This window comes from Babylonia areolata, chromosome 15 (assembly GCF_041734735.1).
Source record: "Babylonia areolata isolate BAREFJ2019XMU chromosome 15, ASM4173473v1, whole genome shotgun sequence".
NCBI lineage: Eukaryota > Metazoa > Mollusca > Gastropoda > Neogastropoda > Buccinidae > Babylonia > Babylonia areolata.
This window is the reverse complement of record NC_134890.1, coordinates 34,957,321-34,975,469: the sequence shown is the minus strand read 5'-3', so window position 1 is coordinate 34,975,469 and position 18,149 is coordinate 34,957,321. Positions and strand designations below refer to the sequence as shown.

General features: G+C 42.4%; 1 protein-coding gene across 6 annotated transcripts in view; it reads right to left on the bottom strand.

Moving 5' to 3' along the window:
- The window catches only part of LOC143290602 (STE20-related kinase adapter protein alpha-like), a 49,647-nt gene extending 35,800 nt beyond the window's left edge, over positions 1 to 13,847 (bottom strand). The window contains exons 1-4 of one of the 6 annotated variants that reach the window (XM_076600199.1): positions 13,513 to 13,838; positions 10,886 to 10,985; positions 10,215 to 10,240; positions 1,586 to 1,684 (exon numbers count right to left, since the gene is read on the bottom strand). In XM_076600199.1, the coding sequence (XP_076456314.1) occupies positions 1,586 to 1,588 (3 nt within the window). In that variant the 5' untranslated portion in view covers positions 1,589 to 1,684; positions 10,215 to 10,240; positions 10,886 to 10,985; positions 13,513 to 13,838. Of the gene's footprint in view, positions 1 to 1,585; positions 1,685 to 10,214; positions 10,241 to 10,885; positions 10,986 to 13,512 lie in introns of all 6 variants that reach the window. The other 5 variants (XM_076600200.1, XM_076600196.1, XM_076600197.1 and 2 more) reach the window with 5 other exon arrangements.
- Between the last annotated feature and the right edge of the window lie 4,302 nt (positions 13,848 to 18,149).

Below are 18,149 nucleotides of genomic sequence, written 5' to 3'. Positions count from 1 at the left end.
GTGTGTACAGAATGTGAGTGAAGGACTGTACCAGACTGAAACAGGCTGTAATTCCAGGTGTACAGAATGTGAGTGAGACACTGTACCAGACTGAAACAGGCTGTAATTCCAGGTGCGTACAGAATGTGAGTGAGAGACTGTACCAGACTGAAACAAGCTGTAATTCCAGGTTTGTACAGAATGTGAGTGAGAGACTGTACCGGACTGAAACAGGCTGTAATTCCAGGTGTGTACAGAATGTGAGTGAAGGACTGTACCAGACTGAAACAGGCTGTAATTCCAGGTGTACAGAATGTGAGTGAAGGACTGTACCAGACTGAAACAGGCTGTAATTCCAGGTGTGTACAGAATGTGAGTGAGAGACTGTACCAGACTGAAACAGGCTGTAATTCCAGGTGTACAGAATGTGAGTGAGAGACTGTACCAGACTGAAACAGGCTGTAATTCCAGGTGTGTACAGAATGTGAGTGAAGGACTGTACCAGACTGAAACAGGCTGTAATTCCAGGTGTGTACAGAATGTGAGTGAGAGACTGTACCAGACTGAAACAGGCTGTAATTCCAGGTGTGTACAGAATGTGAGTGAGAGACTGTACCAGACTGAAACAGGCTGTAATTCCAGGTGTGTACAGAATGTGAGTGAAGGACTGTACCAGACTGAAACAGGCTGTAATTCCAGGTGTGTACAGAATGTGAGTGAGAGACTGTACCAGACTGAAACAGGCTGTAATTCCAGGTGTACAGAATGTGAGTGAGAGACTGTACCAGACTGAAACAGGCTGTAATTCCAGGTGTGTACATAATGTGAGTGAAGGACTGTACCAGACTGAAACAGGCTGTAATTCCAGGTGCGTACAGAATGTGAGTGAGAGACTGTACCAGACTGAAACAGGCTGTAATTCCAGGTGTACAGAATGTGAGTGAGAGACTGTACCAGACTGAAACAGGCTGTAATTCCAGGTGTGTACAGAATGTGAGTGAGAGACTGTACCAGACTGAAACAGGCTGTAATTCCAGGTGTGTACAGAATGTGAGTGAGAGACTGTACCAGACTGAAACAGGCTGTAATTCCAGGTGTGTACAGAATGTGAGTGAGACACTGTACCAGACTGAAACAGGCTGTAATTCCAGGTGTGTACAGAATGTGAGTGAGACACTGTACCAGACTGAAACAGGCTGTAATTCCAGGTGTGTACAGAATGTGAGTGAAGGACTGTACCAGACTGAAACAGGCTGTAATTCCAGGTGTGTACAGAATGTGAGTGAAGGACTGTACCAGACTGAAACAGGCTGTAATTCCAGGTTTGTACAGAATGTGAGTGAGAGACTGTACCAGACTGAAACAGGCTGTAATTCCAGGTGCGTACAGAATGTGAGTGAGAGACTGTACCAGACTGAAACAGGCTGTAATTCCAGGTTTGTACAGAATGTGAGTGAGAGACTGTACCAGACTGAAACAGGCTGTAATTCCAGGTTCGTACAGCTGAAGACCTTACAGCTGTCCTGCCGTGTCTCTCTCTTGAATTAACACAGATACATCAAATCCAAATACAAATAAAATTCCAATCAGAGACACCAGCACAGACCATGTACACGTCACCCACCACAGGCGAAGCTGCATTGCGAACATAGGGCTTGTGAGCTGGAGGAGATTCTGAGATGTGAGATTTGGAACACGCACAGTGCTGTAACATTAACAGACCATCCAACTTGGATTAAACACTGATTAAAGAGTCACTCCATAGTCACTGACATCATGTTTAGGTATCAATTTTTATTAAACCATGGTTACAAAGTCAGTCCACAGTCACCAACACTGAGTTTAGGTGTCAATTTTTGTCAAGTCAGTCAATGGTCATTAATGAACTTTTTGTTATTAAACCATAATTAAGAAGTAAGTTGATGGTCAGTAATATCATGTTCATGCATGAATTTCTGTTAAAAGTGTTATTAAACCAAGATTAAAAAGTAAGTTGATAGTCAGTAATATCAAGTTTATGAATGAATTTCTGTTACCAAACCATGATTAAAAAGTAAGTTGCATCACTTTCTACAATAGTTAATAACATATTCATGTAAGATTTTCACATTTTTTATTAACTCCCTGAACACGTAAAGTGCAACAAGATTAGAAACAATTCTAAAGTTTATTAAACCATAAAAAAAACAGTGATTGCAAGTAACACCACATTTATATATATATATATAATTTTGCTATTAACCCCTCAAAACACATGAGATTTTGAACGTGCAGAGTGCTTTGAGTACAGAGTTACCATTATATGATACTTTAAACCTTTCACCGCCAAGCTCGCATTTATGCACAGGCGTGGTAGAGGACCCATGTCACTGAAAGGTGACCATTCATTGGTCTGTTATCTATGAACCTACCGCTCTTAATGTTCGGTGGTAGGATAGGCCATATTTTCTATACATCGCAGGGGGAATCCCCAGCTGTTCTTAGCCCCTGTCTGTTCTGTGTTTATACTACAAGGGAATTTTGTAATCTAAAATTGACTAGCGGTGAAAGGGTTAAAATCATGCCATCATTTTCAAAACCCATACCATTTACATGTCTAGACACACACACACAAAACATCAGTGGACAAACCCCCTCAGCACAGTGGGATATGTATACAGTCAAACTGTTGTCCTTTTTCTGTCACCATTATACAGTCAACTACCGTCCTTTTTCTGTCACCATTATACAGTCAAACTGGTGTCCTTTTTCTGTCACCATTATACAGTCAAACTGTCCTTTTTCTGTCACCATTATACAGTCAAGCTGTCGTCCTTTTTCTGTCACCATTATACAGTCAAACTGCTGTCCTTTTTCTGTCACCATTATAGAGTCAACTACTGTCCTTTTTGTCACCATTATACAGTCAAACTGGTGTCCTTTTTCTGTCACCATTATACAGTCAAACTGCTGTCCTTTTTCTGTCACCATTATACAGTCAACTACTGTCCTTTTTCTGTCACCATTATACAGTCAACTGTTGTCCTTTTTCTGTCACCATTATACAGTCAAACTGTCCTTTTTCTGTCACCATTATACAGTCAAGCTGTCGTCCTTTTTCTGTCACCATTATACAGTCAAACTGTCGTCCTTTTTCTGTCACCATTATAGAGTCAACTACTGTCCTTTTTGTCACCATTATACAGTCAAACTGGTGTCCTTTTTCTGTCACCATTATACAGTCAAACTGCTGTCCTTTTTCTGTCACCATTAAACAAACTGTTGTCCTTTTTCTGTCACCATTAAACAAACTGTTGTCCTTTTTCTGTCACCATTATACAGTCAAACTGGTGTCCTTTTTCTGTCACCATTATACAGTCAACTACTGTCCTTTTTCTGTCACCATTATACAGTCAAACTGGTGTCCTTTTTCTGTCACCATTATACAGTCAACTACTGTCCTTTTTCTGTCACCATTATACAGTCAAACTGTTGTCCTTTTTCTGTCACCATTATACAGTCAAACTGCTGTCCTTTTTCTGTCACCATTATACAGTCAACTAATGTCCTTTTTCTGTCACCATTATACAGTCAAACTGTTGTCCTTTTTCTGTCACCATTATACAGTCAACTACTGTCCTTTTTCTGTCACCATTATACAGTCAAACTGGTGTCCTTTTTCTGTCACCATTATACAGTCAAACTGGTGTCCTTTTCTGTCACCATTATACAGTCAAACTGGTGTCCTTTTTCTGTCACCATTATACAGTCAAACTGCTGTCCTTTTTCTGTCACCATTAAACAAACTGTTGTCCTTTTTCTGTCACCATTATACAGTCAAACTGGTGTCCTTTTTCTGTCACCATTATACAGTCAAACTACTGTCCTTTTTCTGTCACCATTATACAGTCAAACTGCTGTCCTTTTTCTGTCACCATTATACAGTCAACTACTGTCCTTTTTCTGTCACCATTATACAGTCAAACTGTTGTCCTTTTTCTGTCACCATTATACAGTCAAACTGCTGTCCTTTTTCTGTCACCATTATACAGTCAAACTAGTGTCCTTTTTCTGTCACCATTATACAGTCAAACTGTTGTCCTTTTTCTGTCACCATTATACAGTCAACTACTGTCCTTTTTCTGTCACCATTATACAGTCAAACTGGTGTCCTTTTTCTGTCACCATTATACAGTCAACTACTGTCCTTTTTCTGTCATCATTACACAGTCAACTGGTGTCCTTTTTCTGTCACCATTATACAGTCAAACTGGTGTCCTTTTTCTGTCACCATTATACAGTCAAACTGGTGTCCTTTTTCTGTCACCATTATACAGTCAAACTGCTGTCCTTTTTCTGTCACCATTATAGAGTCAAACTGCTGTCCTTTTTCTGTCACCATTATAGAGTCAAACTGTTGTCCTTTTTCTGTCACCATTATACAGTCAAACTGGTGTCCTTTTTCTGTCATCATTATACAGTCAACTACTGTCCTTTTTCTGTCACCATTATACAGTCAAACTGGTGTCCTTTTTCTGTCACCATTATACAGTCAAACTGGTGTCCTTTTTCTGTCATCATTATACAGTCAACTACTGTCCTTTTTCTGTCACCATTATACAGTCAAACTGGTGTCCTTTTTCTGTCACCATTATACAGTCAACTACTGTCCTTTTTCTGTCACCATTATACAGTCAAACTATCCTTTTTCTGTCACCATTATACAGTCAAACTGGTGTCCTTTTTCTGTCACCATTATACAGTCAAACTGTTGTCCTTTTTCTGTCACCATTATACAGTCAAACTGGTGTCCTTTTTCTGTCACCATTATACAGTCAAACTGTCCTTTTTCTGTCACCATTATACAGTCAACTACTGTCCTTTTTCTGTCACCATTATACAGTCAAGCTGTTGTCCTTTTTCTGTCACCATTATACAGTCAAACTGTCCTTTTTCTGTCACCATTATACAGTCAAACTGTCCTTTTTCTGTCACCATTATACAGTCAAACTGTTGTCCTTTTTCTGTCACCATCATACAGTCAAACTGCTGTCCTTTTTCTGTCACCATTTATTTGGAATCAGCAGTTCCATGTACTTCAGATTCCTCTCTCCATTGTCTGGCAGTAATCAGACCAACTTGATTGATAGGATTAAAAATGGAACACTAATAAAGAATTTAGCACAGTTTGCATTCAAACACTCCTATCAAAAGTACAGCTTTTCACTTAATTCAAAAGCATATTTTACATAATTATATCATACAAATGATAAAAACATCAACTTTCCACTCCATAGTTATGTATCTTCTCTAAGTTCTAAGATCACAGCGTACAAAACACCAAAATAAACCAACAAAATGCACTCAAAGTGAAGGTATAATGTCAAGTGCATAACAGATCAAAAAAAACTTTTTAAACAGTTTTACATTTCCTTTCTATCTCCTTGCTTTCTGCTTCTACAACTCAAGAAAATCAAAGAAATAAGATGAAACAAATGCACCAAAACCATCAATCACATCTACCATACTCTGTACAATTACTGTCAATTTGAAGTCACTGTATCAACAAGAACAGACTGAAAATAGATACAGAAAAAATCTGAAAATCAGGGGGCGGGGGGCACGGGGGGGGGGGGGGGGGGGGGGGAGGAGCGGTCTGAAAATATGGGAAAGAAATCTTATTTTAAAAAATGGAAACACATGTAAAAGACAAGAAAAGAGAATGTAAAAAGGGACGAAGAGAGGTATGGGATGACTCCACATGTCACACACAACATTACAACAACAAAACACAGCACACTCAACAGAGAAACCAGCATGAAATACAACAAAACACAGCACACTAAACAGAGAAACAAACATGAAATACAACAAAACGCAGCACACTCAACAGAGAAACAAGCATTACAATAACAAAAGGCAGCACACTCAACAGAAACCAGGATGAAATACAACAAAAGGCAGCACGCTCAACAGAGAAACCAGGATGAAACACAACAAAAGGCAGCCCACTCAACAGAGAAACAAACAAAAGGCAGCCCACTCAACAGAGAAACAAACAAAAGGCAGCACACTCAACAGAGAAACAAACAAAAGGCAGCACACTCAACAGAGAAACAAACAAAAGGCAGCCCACTCAACAGAGAAACAAACAAAAGGCAGCCCACTCAACAGAGAAACAAACAAAAGGCAGCACACTCAACAGAGAAACAAACAAAAGGCAGCACACTCAACAGAGAAACCAGGATGAAACACAACAAAAGGCAGCACACTCAACAGAGAAACCAGGATGAAATACAACAAAAGGCAGCACACTCAACAGAGAAACAAACAAAAGGCAGCACACTCAACAGAGAAACCAGCATGAAACACAACAAAAGGCAGCACACTCAACAGAGAAACCAGCATGAAACACAACAAAAGGCAGCACACTCAACAGAGAAGCCAGCATGAAATACAAGGCTCCTTGGTTCCACTGGAAACACCCATCAAAAATGTGGGATGGGACGGGGAAGGGAGAGGGATGGGAGGAGGAAGGGAGAGGGATGGGAGGGGGAAGGGAGAGGGAAGGAAGGGAGAGGGATGGGAGGAGGAAGGGAGAGGGATGGGAGGGAGAGGGATGGGAGGAGGAAGGGAGAGGGGGAAGGGAGAGGGATGGGAGGAGGAGGGGAGAGGGGGAAGGGAGAGGGATGGGAGGAGGAAGGGAGAGGGGGAAGGGAGAGGGATGGGAGGAGGAAGGGAGAGGGAAGGAAGGGAGAGGGATGGGAGGAGGGGAGAGGGGGAAGGGAGAGGGATGGGAGGAGGAGGGGAGAGGGGGAAAGGAGAGGGATGGGAGGAGGAGGGGAGAGGGGGAGGGGGAAGGGAGAGGGGGAAGGGAGAGGGATGGGAGGTGGAAGGGAGAGGGGGAAGGGAGAGGGATGGGAGGAGGAAGGGAGAGGGAAGGAAGGGAGAGGGATGGGAGGAGGAGGGGAGAGGGGGAAGGGAGAGGGATGGGAGGAGGAGGGGAGAGGGGGAAAGGAGAGGGATGGGAGGAGGAGGGGAGAGGGGGAAGGGAGAGGGATGGGAGGAGGAAGGGAGAGGGGGAAGGGAGAGGGATGGGAGGAGGAGGGGAGAGGGGGAAGGGAGAGGGATGGGAGGAGGAGGGGAGAGGGGGAAGGGAGAGGGATGGGAGGAGGAAGGGAGAGGGAAGGAAGGGAGAGGGATGGGAGGAGGAAGGGAGAGGGGGAAGGGAGAGGGTGAAGGACTGCCTCCCCCTACATATTCTTCCTCCTGGACATTTCAAAATCGATACAAAATATCTGTTGTGCATTCTTGTGGTTCTGGTCTTCAAAGTTCAATGCACTGTATTCTGATCACCAAAATGGACTTGTGTTAAATTTCTGGTTTCCTGAGAAGAATGTCTGTCCTAGTCCAGTGCTGCTCAACATCAACAAAAATTCCATGTTACTTTCTTTTTTTTCTTTTTTTTTTGTTGCTTTCGATGCACCTGATAAAATCACAGAGTATGTTTTTTTCATCAATGAAATCAGTACACACTGGGAACCCTCACAATGAAACAAAATGAAGCAATATCAATCAAGACAATAATCATCACACAAATCCACAAAAAAACAAGGGAACCATACTGTCACTTCTATAAAAAAAAAATAATAAAAAGAGGTAAAAATAAAAAGTGACAACAAAAGATCACATAGTCACTATGAAATGTGGAGAAGGTAGGAACATAAATGTGCATAAGACACTTAGATAGGAACATAAATGTGGAGAAGATACTTCGAATCTAGATGGGAACATAAATGATAATGGCCCAGAAAACAAATACTCAAAGGTGATCTGAGTGCTGTACATTTCAACTCAAAATGGCAACTAAAGAATACTCAACCAAAGCCTTTACCATTCCCAAAATATGTAGTGTCAAAACTGAAATAGAAATTAAAACTGAGTTTAAAAAATAAATAAAAAGCCCAGAAGAAAGTAAAGTGACATCACAGACAGCAACAGGGGAGCTAACTTTTCAAGATCCATAATTCAATGTTCAGCTGACAGAACTAACATTCCTGTGATGACCTCCTACATGGTGCTGTGTCTTGGGGAAAGGCGTTATAATTCAGTGTTCAGCTGACAGACCTAGAACATTCCTGTGATGACGTCCTACGTGGTGCTGTGTCTTGGGGAAAGGCGTTATAATTCAATGTTCAGCTGACAGACCTAGAACATTCCTGTGATGACGTCATAGAACATTCCTGTGATGACGTCCTACATGGTGCTGTGTCTTGGGGAAAGGCGTTATAATTCAGTGTTCAGCTGACAGACCTAGAACATTCCTGTGATGGCGTCCTACGTGGTGCTGTGTCTTGGGGAAAGGCGTTATAATTCAATGTTCAGCTGACAGACCTAGAACATTCCTGTGATGACGTCCTACGTGGTGCTGTGTCTTGGGGAAAGGCGTTATAATTCAGTGTTCAGCTGACAGAACTAACATTCCTGTGATGACGTCCTACATGGTGCTGTGTCTTGGGGAAAGGCGTTATAATTCAGTGTTCAGCTGACAGACCTAGAACATTCCTGTGATGACGTCCTACATGGTGCTGTGTCTTGGGGAAAGGCGTTATAATTCAGTGTTCAGCTGACAGACCTAGAACATTCCTGTGATGACGTCCTACGTGGTGCTGTGTCTTGGGGAAAGGCGTTATAATTCAGTGTTCAGCTGACAGACCTAGAACATTCCTGTGATGGCGTCCTACATGGTGCTGTGTCTTGGGGAAAGGCGTTATAATTCAGTGTTCAGCTGACAGACCTAGAACATTCCTGTGATGACGTCCTACGTGGTGCTGTGTCTTGGGGAAAGGCGTTATAATTCAATGTTCAGCTGACAGACCTAGAACATTCCTGTGATGACGTCCTACGTGGTGCTGTGTCTTGGGGAAAGGCGTTATAATTCAGTGTTCAGCTGACAGACCTAGAACATTCCTGTGATGACGTCCTACGTGGTGCTGTGTCTTGGGGAAAGGCGTTATAATTCAGTGTTCAGCTGACAGACCTAGAACATTCCTGTGATGACGTCCTACGTGGTGCTGTGTCTTGGGGAAAGGCGTTATAATTCAGTGTTCAGCTGACAGAACTAACATTCCTGTGATGACGTCCTACGTGGTGCTGTGTCTTGGGGAAAGGCGTTATAATTCAGTGTTCAGCTGACAGAACTAACATTCCTGTGATGACGTCCTACGTGCTGCTGTGTCTTGGGGAAAGGCGTTATAATTCAGTGTTCAGCTGACAGAACTAACATTCCTGTGATGACGTCCTACGTGGTGCTGTGTCTTGGGGAAAGGCGTTATAATTCAGTGTTCAGCTGACAGAACTAACATTCCTGTGATGACGTCCTACGTGGTGCTGTGTCTTGGGGAATGGCGTTATAATTCAGTGTTCAGCTGACAGAACTAACATTCCTGTGATGACGTCCTACGTGGTGCTGTGTCTTGGGGAATGGCGTTATAATTCAGTGTTCAGCTGACAGACCTAGAACATTCCTGTGATGACGTCCTACATGGTGCTGTGTCTTGGGGAATGGCGTTATAATTCAATGTTCAGCTGACAGACCTAGAACATTCCTGTGATGACGTCCTACATGGTGCTGTGTCTTGGGGAAAGGCGTTATAATTCAGTGTTCAGCTGACAGACCTAGAACATTCCTGTGATGACGTCCTACGTGGTGCTGTGTCTTGGGGAATGGCGTTATAATTCAATGTTCAGCTGACAGAACTAACATTCCTGTGATGACGTGCTGGGGATGCCAGTCCAATGCATCATAGGATAGCCTAGTTTAGAACATGTTTTCATGCAAAGGATGTCATACATTTCATTTTTCTTTCATGAAAATGGATCATAAGTTCTTTTGGTTTTTTTCTTTCTTTCTTTCTTTTTTCTTTCTTTCTGTCTTTCTCTTTTTTTTTCTTTTCTTTTAGCCAGAAAATTTTTTTCAAAAGATAAAACCTAAAATCAGGCAAAACCTGAAAATGAGCTCCCCTGAGACTGAAAAGTGGAAAAGATCACACTGATCTGACATTTCAACAAGAGAGAGAGAGAGGGAGAGAGACAGAGAGGGAGGGAGGAGAGAGAGAGAGAGAGAGAGAGAGAGAGAGAGAGAGAGAGACAGGAAGAGATGGAGGAACAGATACTGGAGAGGGGAAGAGGTGCTGTGGAAAATGTTGCTTTAAATGCTAAAAATCCAAAGCAAAATCAAAGGATACATCACATACAGGCTCAAATTTCTGCTGCAATTATTCTGCAAACATAGTTTATTTCTTATTCTAACGTCAAGTAATCTTCTTCAAATTCAACATCTGTTCTTAGCTAAGTCAAAGTCTGTGAAAATTGAATCAATAAACAGATCTCTCATACGTCTCATTATCTGTACAATAAAAATGTTCATGAATAAAATTAATATACACAAAATTTATTTCTTGTTAAATGATAACATCGATTTAATAATTCATTCCAATACATACCCTCTCCAACACCCTTCAAATGTTCGTTCATACACAAGCATACACACATCATATCACAAGCTCACCTGTCTCAATGTGTTGAAGCAAGTGTGCATGTATGCTCGCTCTCTCTCTCTCTCTCTCTCTCTCTCTTCTCACACACACACACACAAATCCCACAAAATATCCTTCTCAGTTTCTCTTACCATTTCTTCAAGAATAAAAAGGAAATTTTCTATCTAAAATTACGTTTAAATAACATACTTACCGTGACCCAACTAGTGCAGACTCCGGCCGGCAGGAATGTCAGACCCCTGCCGGAGTCTGCACTAGTTGGGTCACGGTTAAGTATGTGTAATTAAATCAAGTTTTACTGATAATTCTGCCACACACACACTTTTTATTCATGATTTCACTGACTGGTAAACAGCGCCATGCCTTACCAGGAGCGACATATAGCAGACTGTGCACAGATCACTGCCAGGCAAAAAGTCAGTCTGTCTGACGCTGCTCCTCACATGACATCAGAAACTCACTGGGTCACTGAAACACATCATTTACATCATACAGATCACTTCAACACACCATACACATCACACAGATCACTTCAACACATCATACACATCACACAGCTCACTGAAACACATCATACACATCATACAGCTCACTGAAACACATCATACACATCATACAGCTCACTTCAACATATCATACACATCACACAGCTCACTTCAACACACCATACATATCACACAGATCACTTCAACACACCATACATGACACACAGATCACTTCAACACACCATACATATCACACAGATCACTTCAACACACCATACATATCACACAGATCACTTCAACACATGATCTATCCAACTCTGTCTCTTGTGCGTAATTGCATGGCACTGTGGTTTGTTAGAAGGCGCGCGCTGGCCCAGTACCGCTGTCTTCAGCCCTCTAGGTTTCTGTAGGGGTTACCCCGCCCTTAGCTCATGGCCTAAAGACCTACCCTGTGAGCACAGGGGACTGACTGCCAGTTAGTCTGGCCCCTACCCCACGCGGACCTGTCCGGCTTGGTTGAACCTGCCAGGAGTAAAACTCCCGCCGGCATAGCTCCGGCGACCCCACTACGCACCAAGCTCTACGGCTGCAGACAAGACCTGGAAGCCACGACGACATTTGTCTCGCAGGCCAGCCTGACTCTGTGACAAGTGCGACCGAAAAGAAGAAGAAGAAGAAGACTTCAACACATCATCACACAGATCACTTCAACACACCAGTCCATTCACATCACATAGATCAATTCAACACACCATACGCATCACACAGATCACTTCAACACACCATACACATCACACAGATTACTTCGATACACCATATACATCACAAAAATCACTTCAAGTTCAACACACCATACACATCACATCGATAATTTCAGCACACCATACAGATTACACAGATCACTTCAACACAACATCACACAGATCACTTCAACACACCATACACATCAAACAGATCACTTCAACACACCATACATGACACACAGATCACTTCAACACACCATACAAGACACGCAGATCACTTCAACACACCATACATGACACGCAGATCACTTCAACACAACATACACATCACAAAGATAATTTCAACACACCAAACACATTACACAGATCACTTCAACACACCATCACACAGATCACTTCAACACATACACATCACACAGATCACTTCAACACACCATACATGACACACAGATCACTTCAACACAACATACACATCACACAGATCGCTTAACACACCATACATATCACACAGATTGATCACTTTAATACACCATAGATGACACACGAATCACTTCAACACACCATACACATCACACAGATCACTTCAACACACCATACACATCACATAGATCACTTCAGTACACCATACACATCACACAGATCATTTAACACACCATACACGACACACAAATCACTTCAACACACCATACACATCACACAGATCACTTCAACACACCATACACATCACACAGATCACTTCAGTACACCATACACGACAGACATCCTATCACTTCAACACACCATACAAGACACACAAATCACTTCAACACACCATGCACACCACACAGATCACTCCAACACACCATACATGACACACAATCACTGCAACACACTATACACATCACATATCCAAATATAATATTTGTATCTTTCACCCATACAAACTGAACCAGGGAAATGACCATTTACAAGATCACTGGATCATCACCAGATAAATGGATGTCAGTAAAATGTCAAACTTAGTTACAGTTATGATTTGATTTTGTGCATATTAATGAAGGGGGGGCGAGTGGTGGGGATGCAGTGTCCAAGTTTAAAAGGTCCCTATTTTCCAAGCAAAATCAAATTACACATAGTATATCTACATTTCCCTTTACAATGTAGTGTGTGCATGTGTGTGTGTGTGTGTGTGTGTGTGTGTGTGTGTGTGTGTGTGCGTGCGTGCGCGTTTTAGTGTTATTGTGTCAACAGGTATGAGTGTATCACTGTATGTGCTTATAATTTGCATACTTGCAATCACTTTTGTGCAGAGAAATATAATATCAATGTATCATGTATACTAGGATACACTGCATGGGCTAATCTGGCCATCATTGCAATGGACTTGGGACAGCGCATGTTCATTTTAAAAAAGTGTTCGAGAACATATGTTTACAGAGTGCATGCATCAATCTTGTCAAAACAACAAGTGTTTTACATCGTCCCACATCTTATTCCCCTGAGCATCTCAATAGCCAGTCGATGAGCTGCACTTGCAATAAAAACAAAATACTTGAATGATGTTCCTAACTGTCAGAATGCATCAATTTGTTAATGTGCATGCACTGAATTTTTTGACAAATATAATATTATTGTATGCCTTTTTTACTTTCTTTATTTCAGTCCATTTTGCTTTGTTAAGGGGGTATGGATTACTCATAATGATCATTTGATAATGACTGTAGAAACAAGAAGTAAAGAACATAGATGTAGGAATGGCGATGTTTCGAAAGAATTGACCAGAGTTACCAGCCGTTGCCATGATGGACGGGGCGTTCCCATGGAAAATCTTATCAGTGATGTTGCACTGGCCAACTGAACAATGTTTACACTGAACAAATACGCGTCTGCAACTGCACGCAAGTTGTGAATGTTCGTTTGCTTTACAAGTTCCCGCAACAGTCACTCGGTGTTTTAACAACTTTCCAGATGGAATAATAAAAGTCGAATGGAAAAAAAATGAGGCGCAAAAATGAACCCATCAACTCGCCATCAAAACAAAACACCCACGCTCCAAACACTGTGAGCAGTTGACCATCAGAAAGCTGTAAGGCGATTTTTCAACCGGAAGTCGGTGGTCGTTCCCAAACAGACCCAGAGAATAAATTTGATCGAAATACGAACTTACAGTTTTAGAATAATTCGATCGTGCGACTGGCTTAAGCTTCGTTTCATTATCAGTTTAGCGGAGGCGTGAATGCGTTCGGACTGGACGCTGCAGCATCTCCTGAAAAAAGATGGACATAGGTAGAGTTCGCGTTAACAGCCTGTCTCAGACATTACTGACCTGCTCAAACAGCCCACTTGCCAACAGCGACGGCAAGACTGACCATGCTGTACAAACTGCAGCCCGACAACGTCAACATGCCCTCCTTGAGACATGAACTCACCCCCCACCGCTGCGACAACGATGAAAAGCTGTCCCACATCTTCTGTAGGACACAATACAGACAGGCAGGATTCCTCCCAAGAACAATTCGGGAATGGAACGCCCTTTCCCAGACAGCTGTGGAGCCAATATTACTGGCACCTTTGTATCGAGGGTGAAACAGTGGCTGCCAGATGCTAACAACTTCGGAAAATAGTCGGTTCAGTCATTCGTGTGTGTGTGTGTGTGTGTGTGTGTGTATTTTTGTGCACGTGTGTAGTGTTGTATTGTATTTCTCTATAACAGCAGCTGTCGACATGTAACAGCTTCAGCAAGACCTGCAAAACCTCGAGATATGGAGAAAAAAATGGGACAAGGTCTTCCATCCTGACAAATGCACCACACTCCAAGAAACGAAAACCCCATTCTAAGTGATTACAAACACCATGGCCACACCCTAGCGACTGCCGGTACAAACAGCAAAGTACCTCAGTGGGAGTCACCCTCCAGGCAAACATGGAATTGGACAAACACGTGAACAACATAGTGGCAAAAGGTGGCAAAAGCAGGATGTACCCTAGGATTTCTCCGTCGAAATCTTAAGATAGCCTCTTCTAGGCTCAGAGAGAAAGCCTACCTGGTATTTGTGCGACCACTTCTGGAGTATGCTAGCTCAGTCTGGGACCCCTATCTTGAGAGTAGCATAATTCAGATGGAAGCCATCCAAAGAAGAGCAGCCAGGTTTGTCACAAATCGATACCACAGAACAGCCAGTGTGACAGATGCTGGAAAGGCTGGGATGGTCATCTCTGCAGCAACGAAGACAGGCAGCACGACTCGCCATGCTGTACAAAATACACCATGACCTGGCTCGAGTTGACAAAACTAAGCTGAAACCCTTTCCTGAGCGTAGTCACAGAGGCCACAACCAGCAGTTCCAACGTATCTCAACCCAGGGCGCCAACAAATACAGGCACTTTTCCTTCCTGCCTCACACCATTCGGGAATGGGACCAGCTCCCACAGTTCATTGTTGATGCTGAGACTGTGGACACATTCAGGACCAGAACAAACCACCACCTGACAGACACTGTGCTGGATGTGTTTGCAAGGGGCCTCCAGCAGACACGATACTGATCCATAAGCAGATGGAGGGAGGGGAGGGTGGGGGGGAAAGGGTGGGGATGGTAAATTAGAACTGAAACAGTCCAAAAAGCTGGGCCTGGCTCAGCTGGGTCGCTCTGGGGCTTAGCTCTGGGGGTTAGCTCTGGGGGGCTCAGGGGAGATGTAATGGCAGAGCAAACCTCTCATAATTCATTAGATAAAAAAGAAAGAAAGATAAAAATGAGTGGATCCTGTGAGAGGGGACTTCACTGAGTTTTGACTGAATGATGTGTCTTGGTGGCAGCAAGACTGGCAATGTATGTGGAGGGATCTTGTGAGAGGAGACCCAGAAAGACTGAATGGTGTGTCTTGGCGGCAGCAAGACTGGCAATACAAATACTTTTTTTTTCTTTTTGCTGACTGGTAGGCCCCCCTTTCATGATAGCGACATAAGAATCAGAGGGTTGATCGTGGTCGCTTAATGGAAGAAGAAGATTTGTCACAACAGATTTCTATGTGTGAAATTCGGGCTGTTCTCCCCGGGGAGAGTGCGTCACTACATGACAGCGCCACCCCCCTACCCCTCCACGTGCAGTTTTATTTCTTTTTCCTATTGAAGTGGATTTTTCTACAGAGTTTTGCCAGGAACAGCCCTTCTGTGTGTGTGTGTGTGTGTGGGGGTGGGGGGTGGGGGGTATGCATGTGTGTGGGTATGCACAAGTTTGCTGAGTGTCGCCCATTGTCATTCTTACCCTTATCATTCACCTTCTACATATCTTTTCAGTCTGTTTTTAAATTCTTATTTTACTATAATAACTTGTTTTGTTTACTGTTTTATTACATTTTAGTTTCCTAGTGATGTTTAGATAAACCTGTGGTGCACTGTTGTTCAAAGTGGTGGCACACATTCTGACCTTCACCTTACACATGTTGATCAAAAGAGCTGCAATGGGATGTGTCTGACCTTCACCTTACACGTGTTGATCAAAAGAGCTGCAGTGGGACGTGTCTGACCTTCACCTTACACGTGTTGATCAAAAGAGCTGCAGTGGGACGTGTCTGACCTTCACCTTACACGTGTTGATCAAAAGAGCTGCAGTGGGACGTGTCTGACCTTCACCTTACACGTGTTGATCAAAAGAGCTGCAATGGGACGTGTCTGACCTTCACCTTACACGTGTTGATCAGAAGAGCTACAATGGGACGTGTCTGACCTTCACCTTACACGTGTTGATCAGAAGAGCTGCAATGGGACGTGTCACCAGCTGCTGTGTCCTGCCTTGTGCTGGCTGTACATCACTGCTTTCTGTCGTGGTGTAATATGTTGTTGTAAGGGGTGTAATGTGGTTAATATGTTGTTGTTGGTGGTGTAATATTATGTTGTTGTTGGTGTAACGTTGTGTAATTTGTTGTTGTTGTTGGTGGTGAAATATGTTGTTGGTGGTGTAATATGTTGTTGGTGGTGTAATGTGATGTTATATGTTGTTGTTGTAATTTGTTATTGGTGATAGTGTAATATGTTGCTGTTTTGGGTGTAATATGTTGTTGGTGTAATGTGGTGTGATATGTTGTTGTTGTTGGTGTAATATGTTGTTGTAATGTGGAGTAATATGTTGGTGGTGTGATATGTTGTTGTTGTCGGTGTAACATGTTGTTGTTTCAGGTTCACTACTTAGATCTGGTGTGTGTATGCAAAACAATGAGTGTATGTGTGAATCTGTGTGTGTGTGTGTGTGTGTGTGTGTGTGTGATATACAAAAAAATCAAACCAGGCCTTTTTGTTTTTTACATAAGTAACACACACACACACACACACACACACACACAAGCACCCCCCAGTCACACAGAGAAACCAAAATACCAGCACACTGATCCAGTCAACACAACTGGAACTCATCCAAGGAAGTGTTTTCACAAATCAAATTAAACACAGAATCAAACCTTTACTTTTCAAAATACTGCTTTATTTTCTGGAAATGTTCTTCAATTGCACTTTTCACGCAATCAAATCCACATTGTCCTCTTGAAGGCCCATCAATCACTTGGTGAAACTGAGCAACAGTTCACTTCATTATCAGAGCAACAGGTCACTTAATAATCAGAGCAACAGGTCACTTAATAATCAGAGCAACAGATCACTTAATAATCAGAGCAACAGATCACTTAATAATCAGAGCAACAGATCACTTAATAATCATGGCAACAGGTCACTTAATTATCATGGCAACAGGTCATTTAATCATCATGGCAACAGGTCATATATTATCAGAGCAACAGATCATTTAATTATCATGGCAACATGTCGTTATCAGAGCAACATGTCACTTAATCATCAGAGCAACAGGTCAGTTTATTATCAGGGCAACAGGTCAGTTTATTATCAGGGCAACAGGTAAACTAATTATCAGAGTAACAGGCCAGTTAGATATAAGGGCAAAAGCTAAGCTAATTATCAGGGCATCAGGTCAATTATCAAGGCAACAGGTAAACTAATTATCAAGGCAAGAGGTCAATAAATTATTATGGCAACAGGTAAACCAATTTTGAAGGCAACAGGTCAGTTTATTATCAGAGCAACAGGTCAGTTAATTATCAGGGCAAGTCTGTTCAAGCTGACAGAAGAGTGGATCACCCTGAAAAACAACATAGCAATTTCATCATACTATATCAGCGATAGCATTGTCCTAAACCACCAAAATGGCAGTGTTGATCCTGACAGGACTGAAATGACAATGAAGTGAAACCCAAATCGAGCTCAAACAATAGGGCTTTCTCACAGTGATGCACAAAACCTTTCTGGAGAGTGAATCTTCTTTTTGCTATCACATACTTACCATGTCAAATGCATCAGTTTGACATGGTAAATATATCAAACCAAATGCATCAGTTTGACATGGTCAATATATATAACTAAA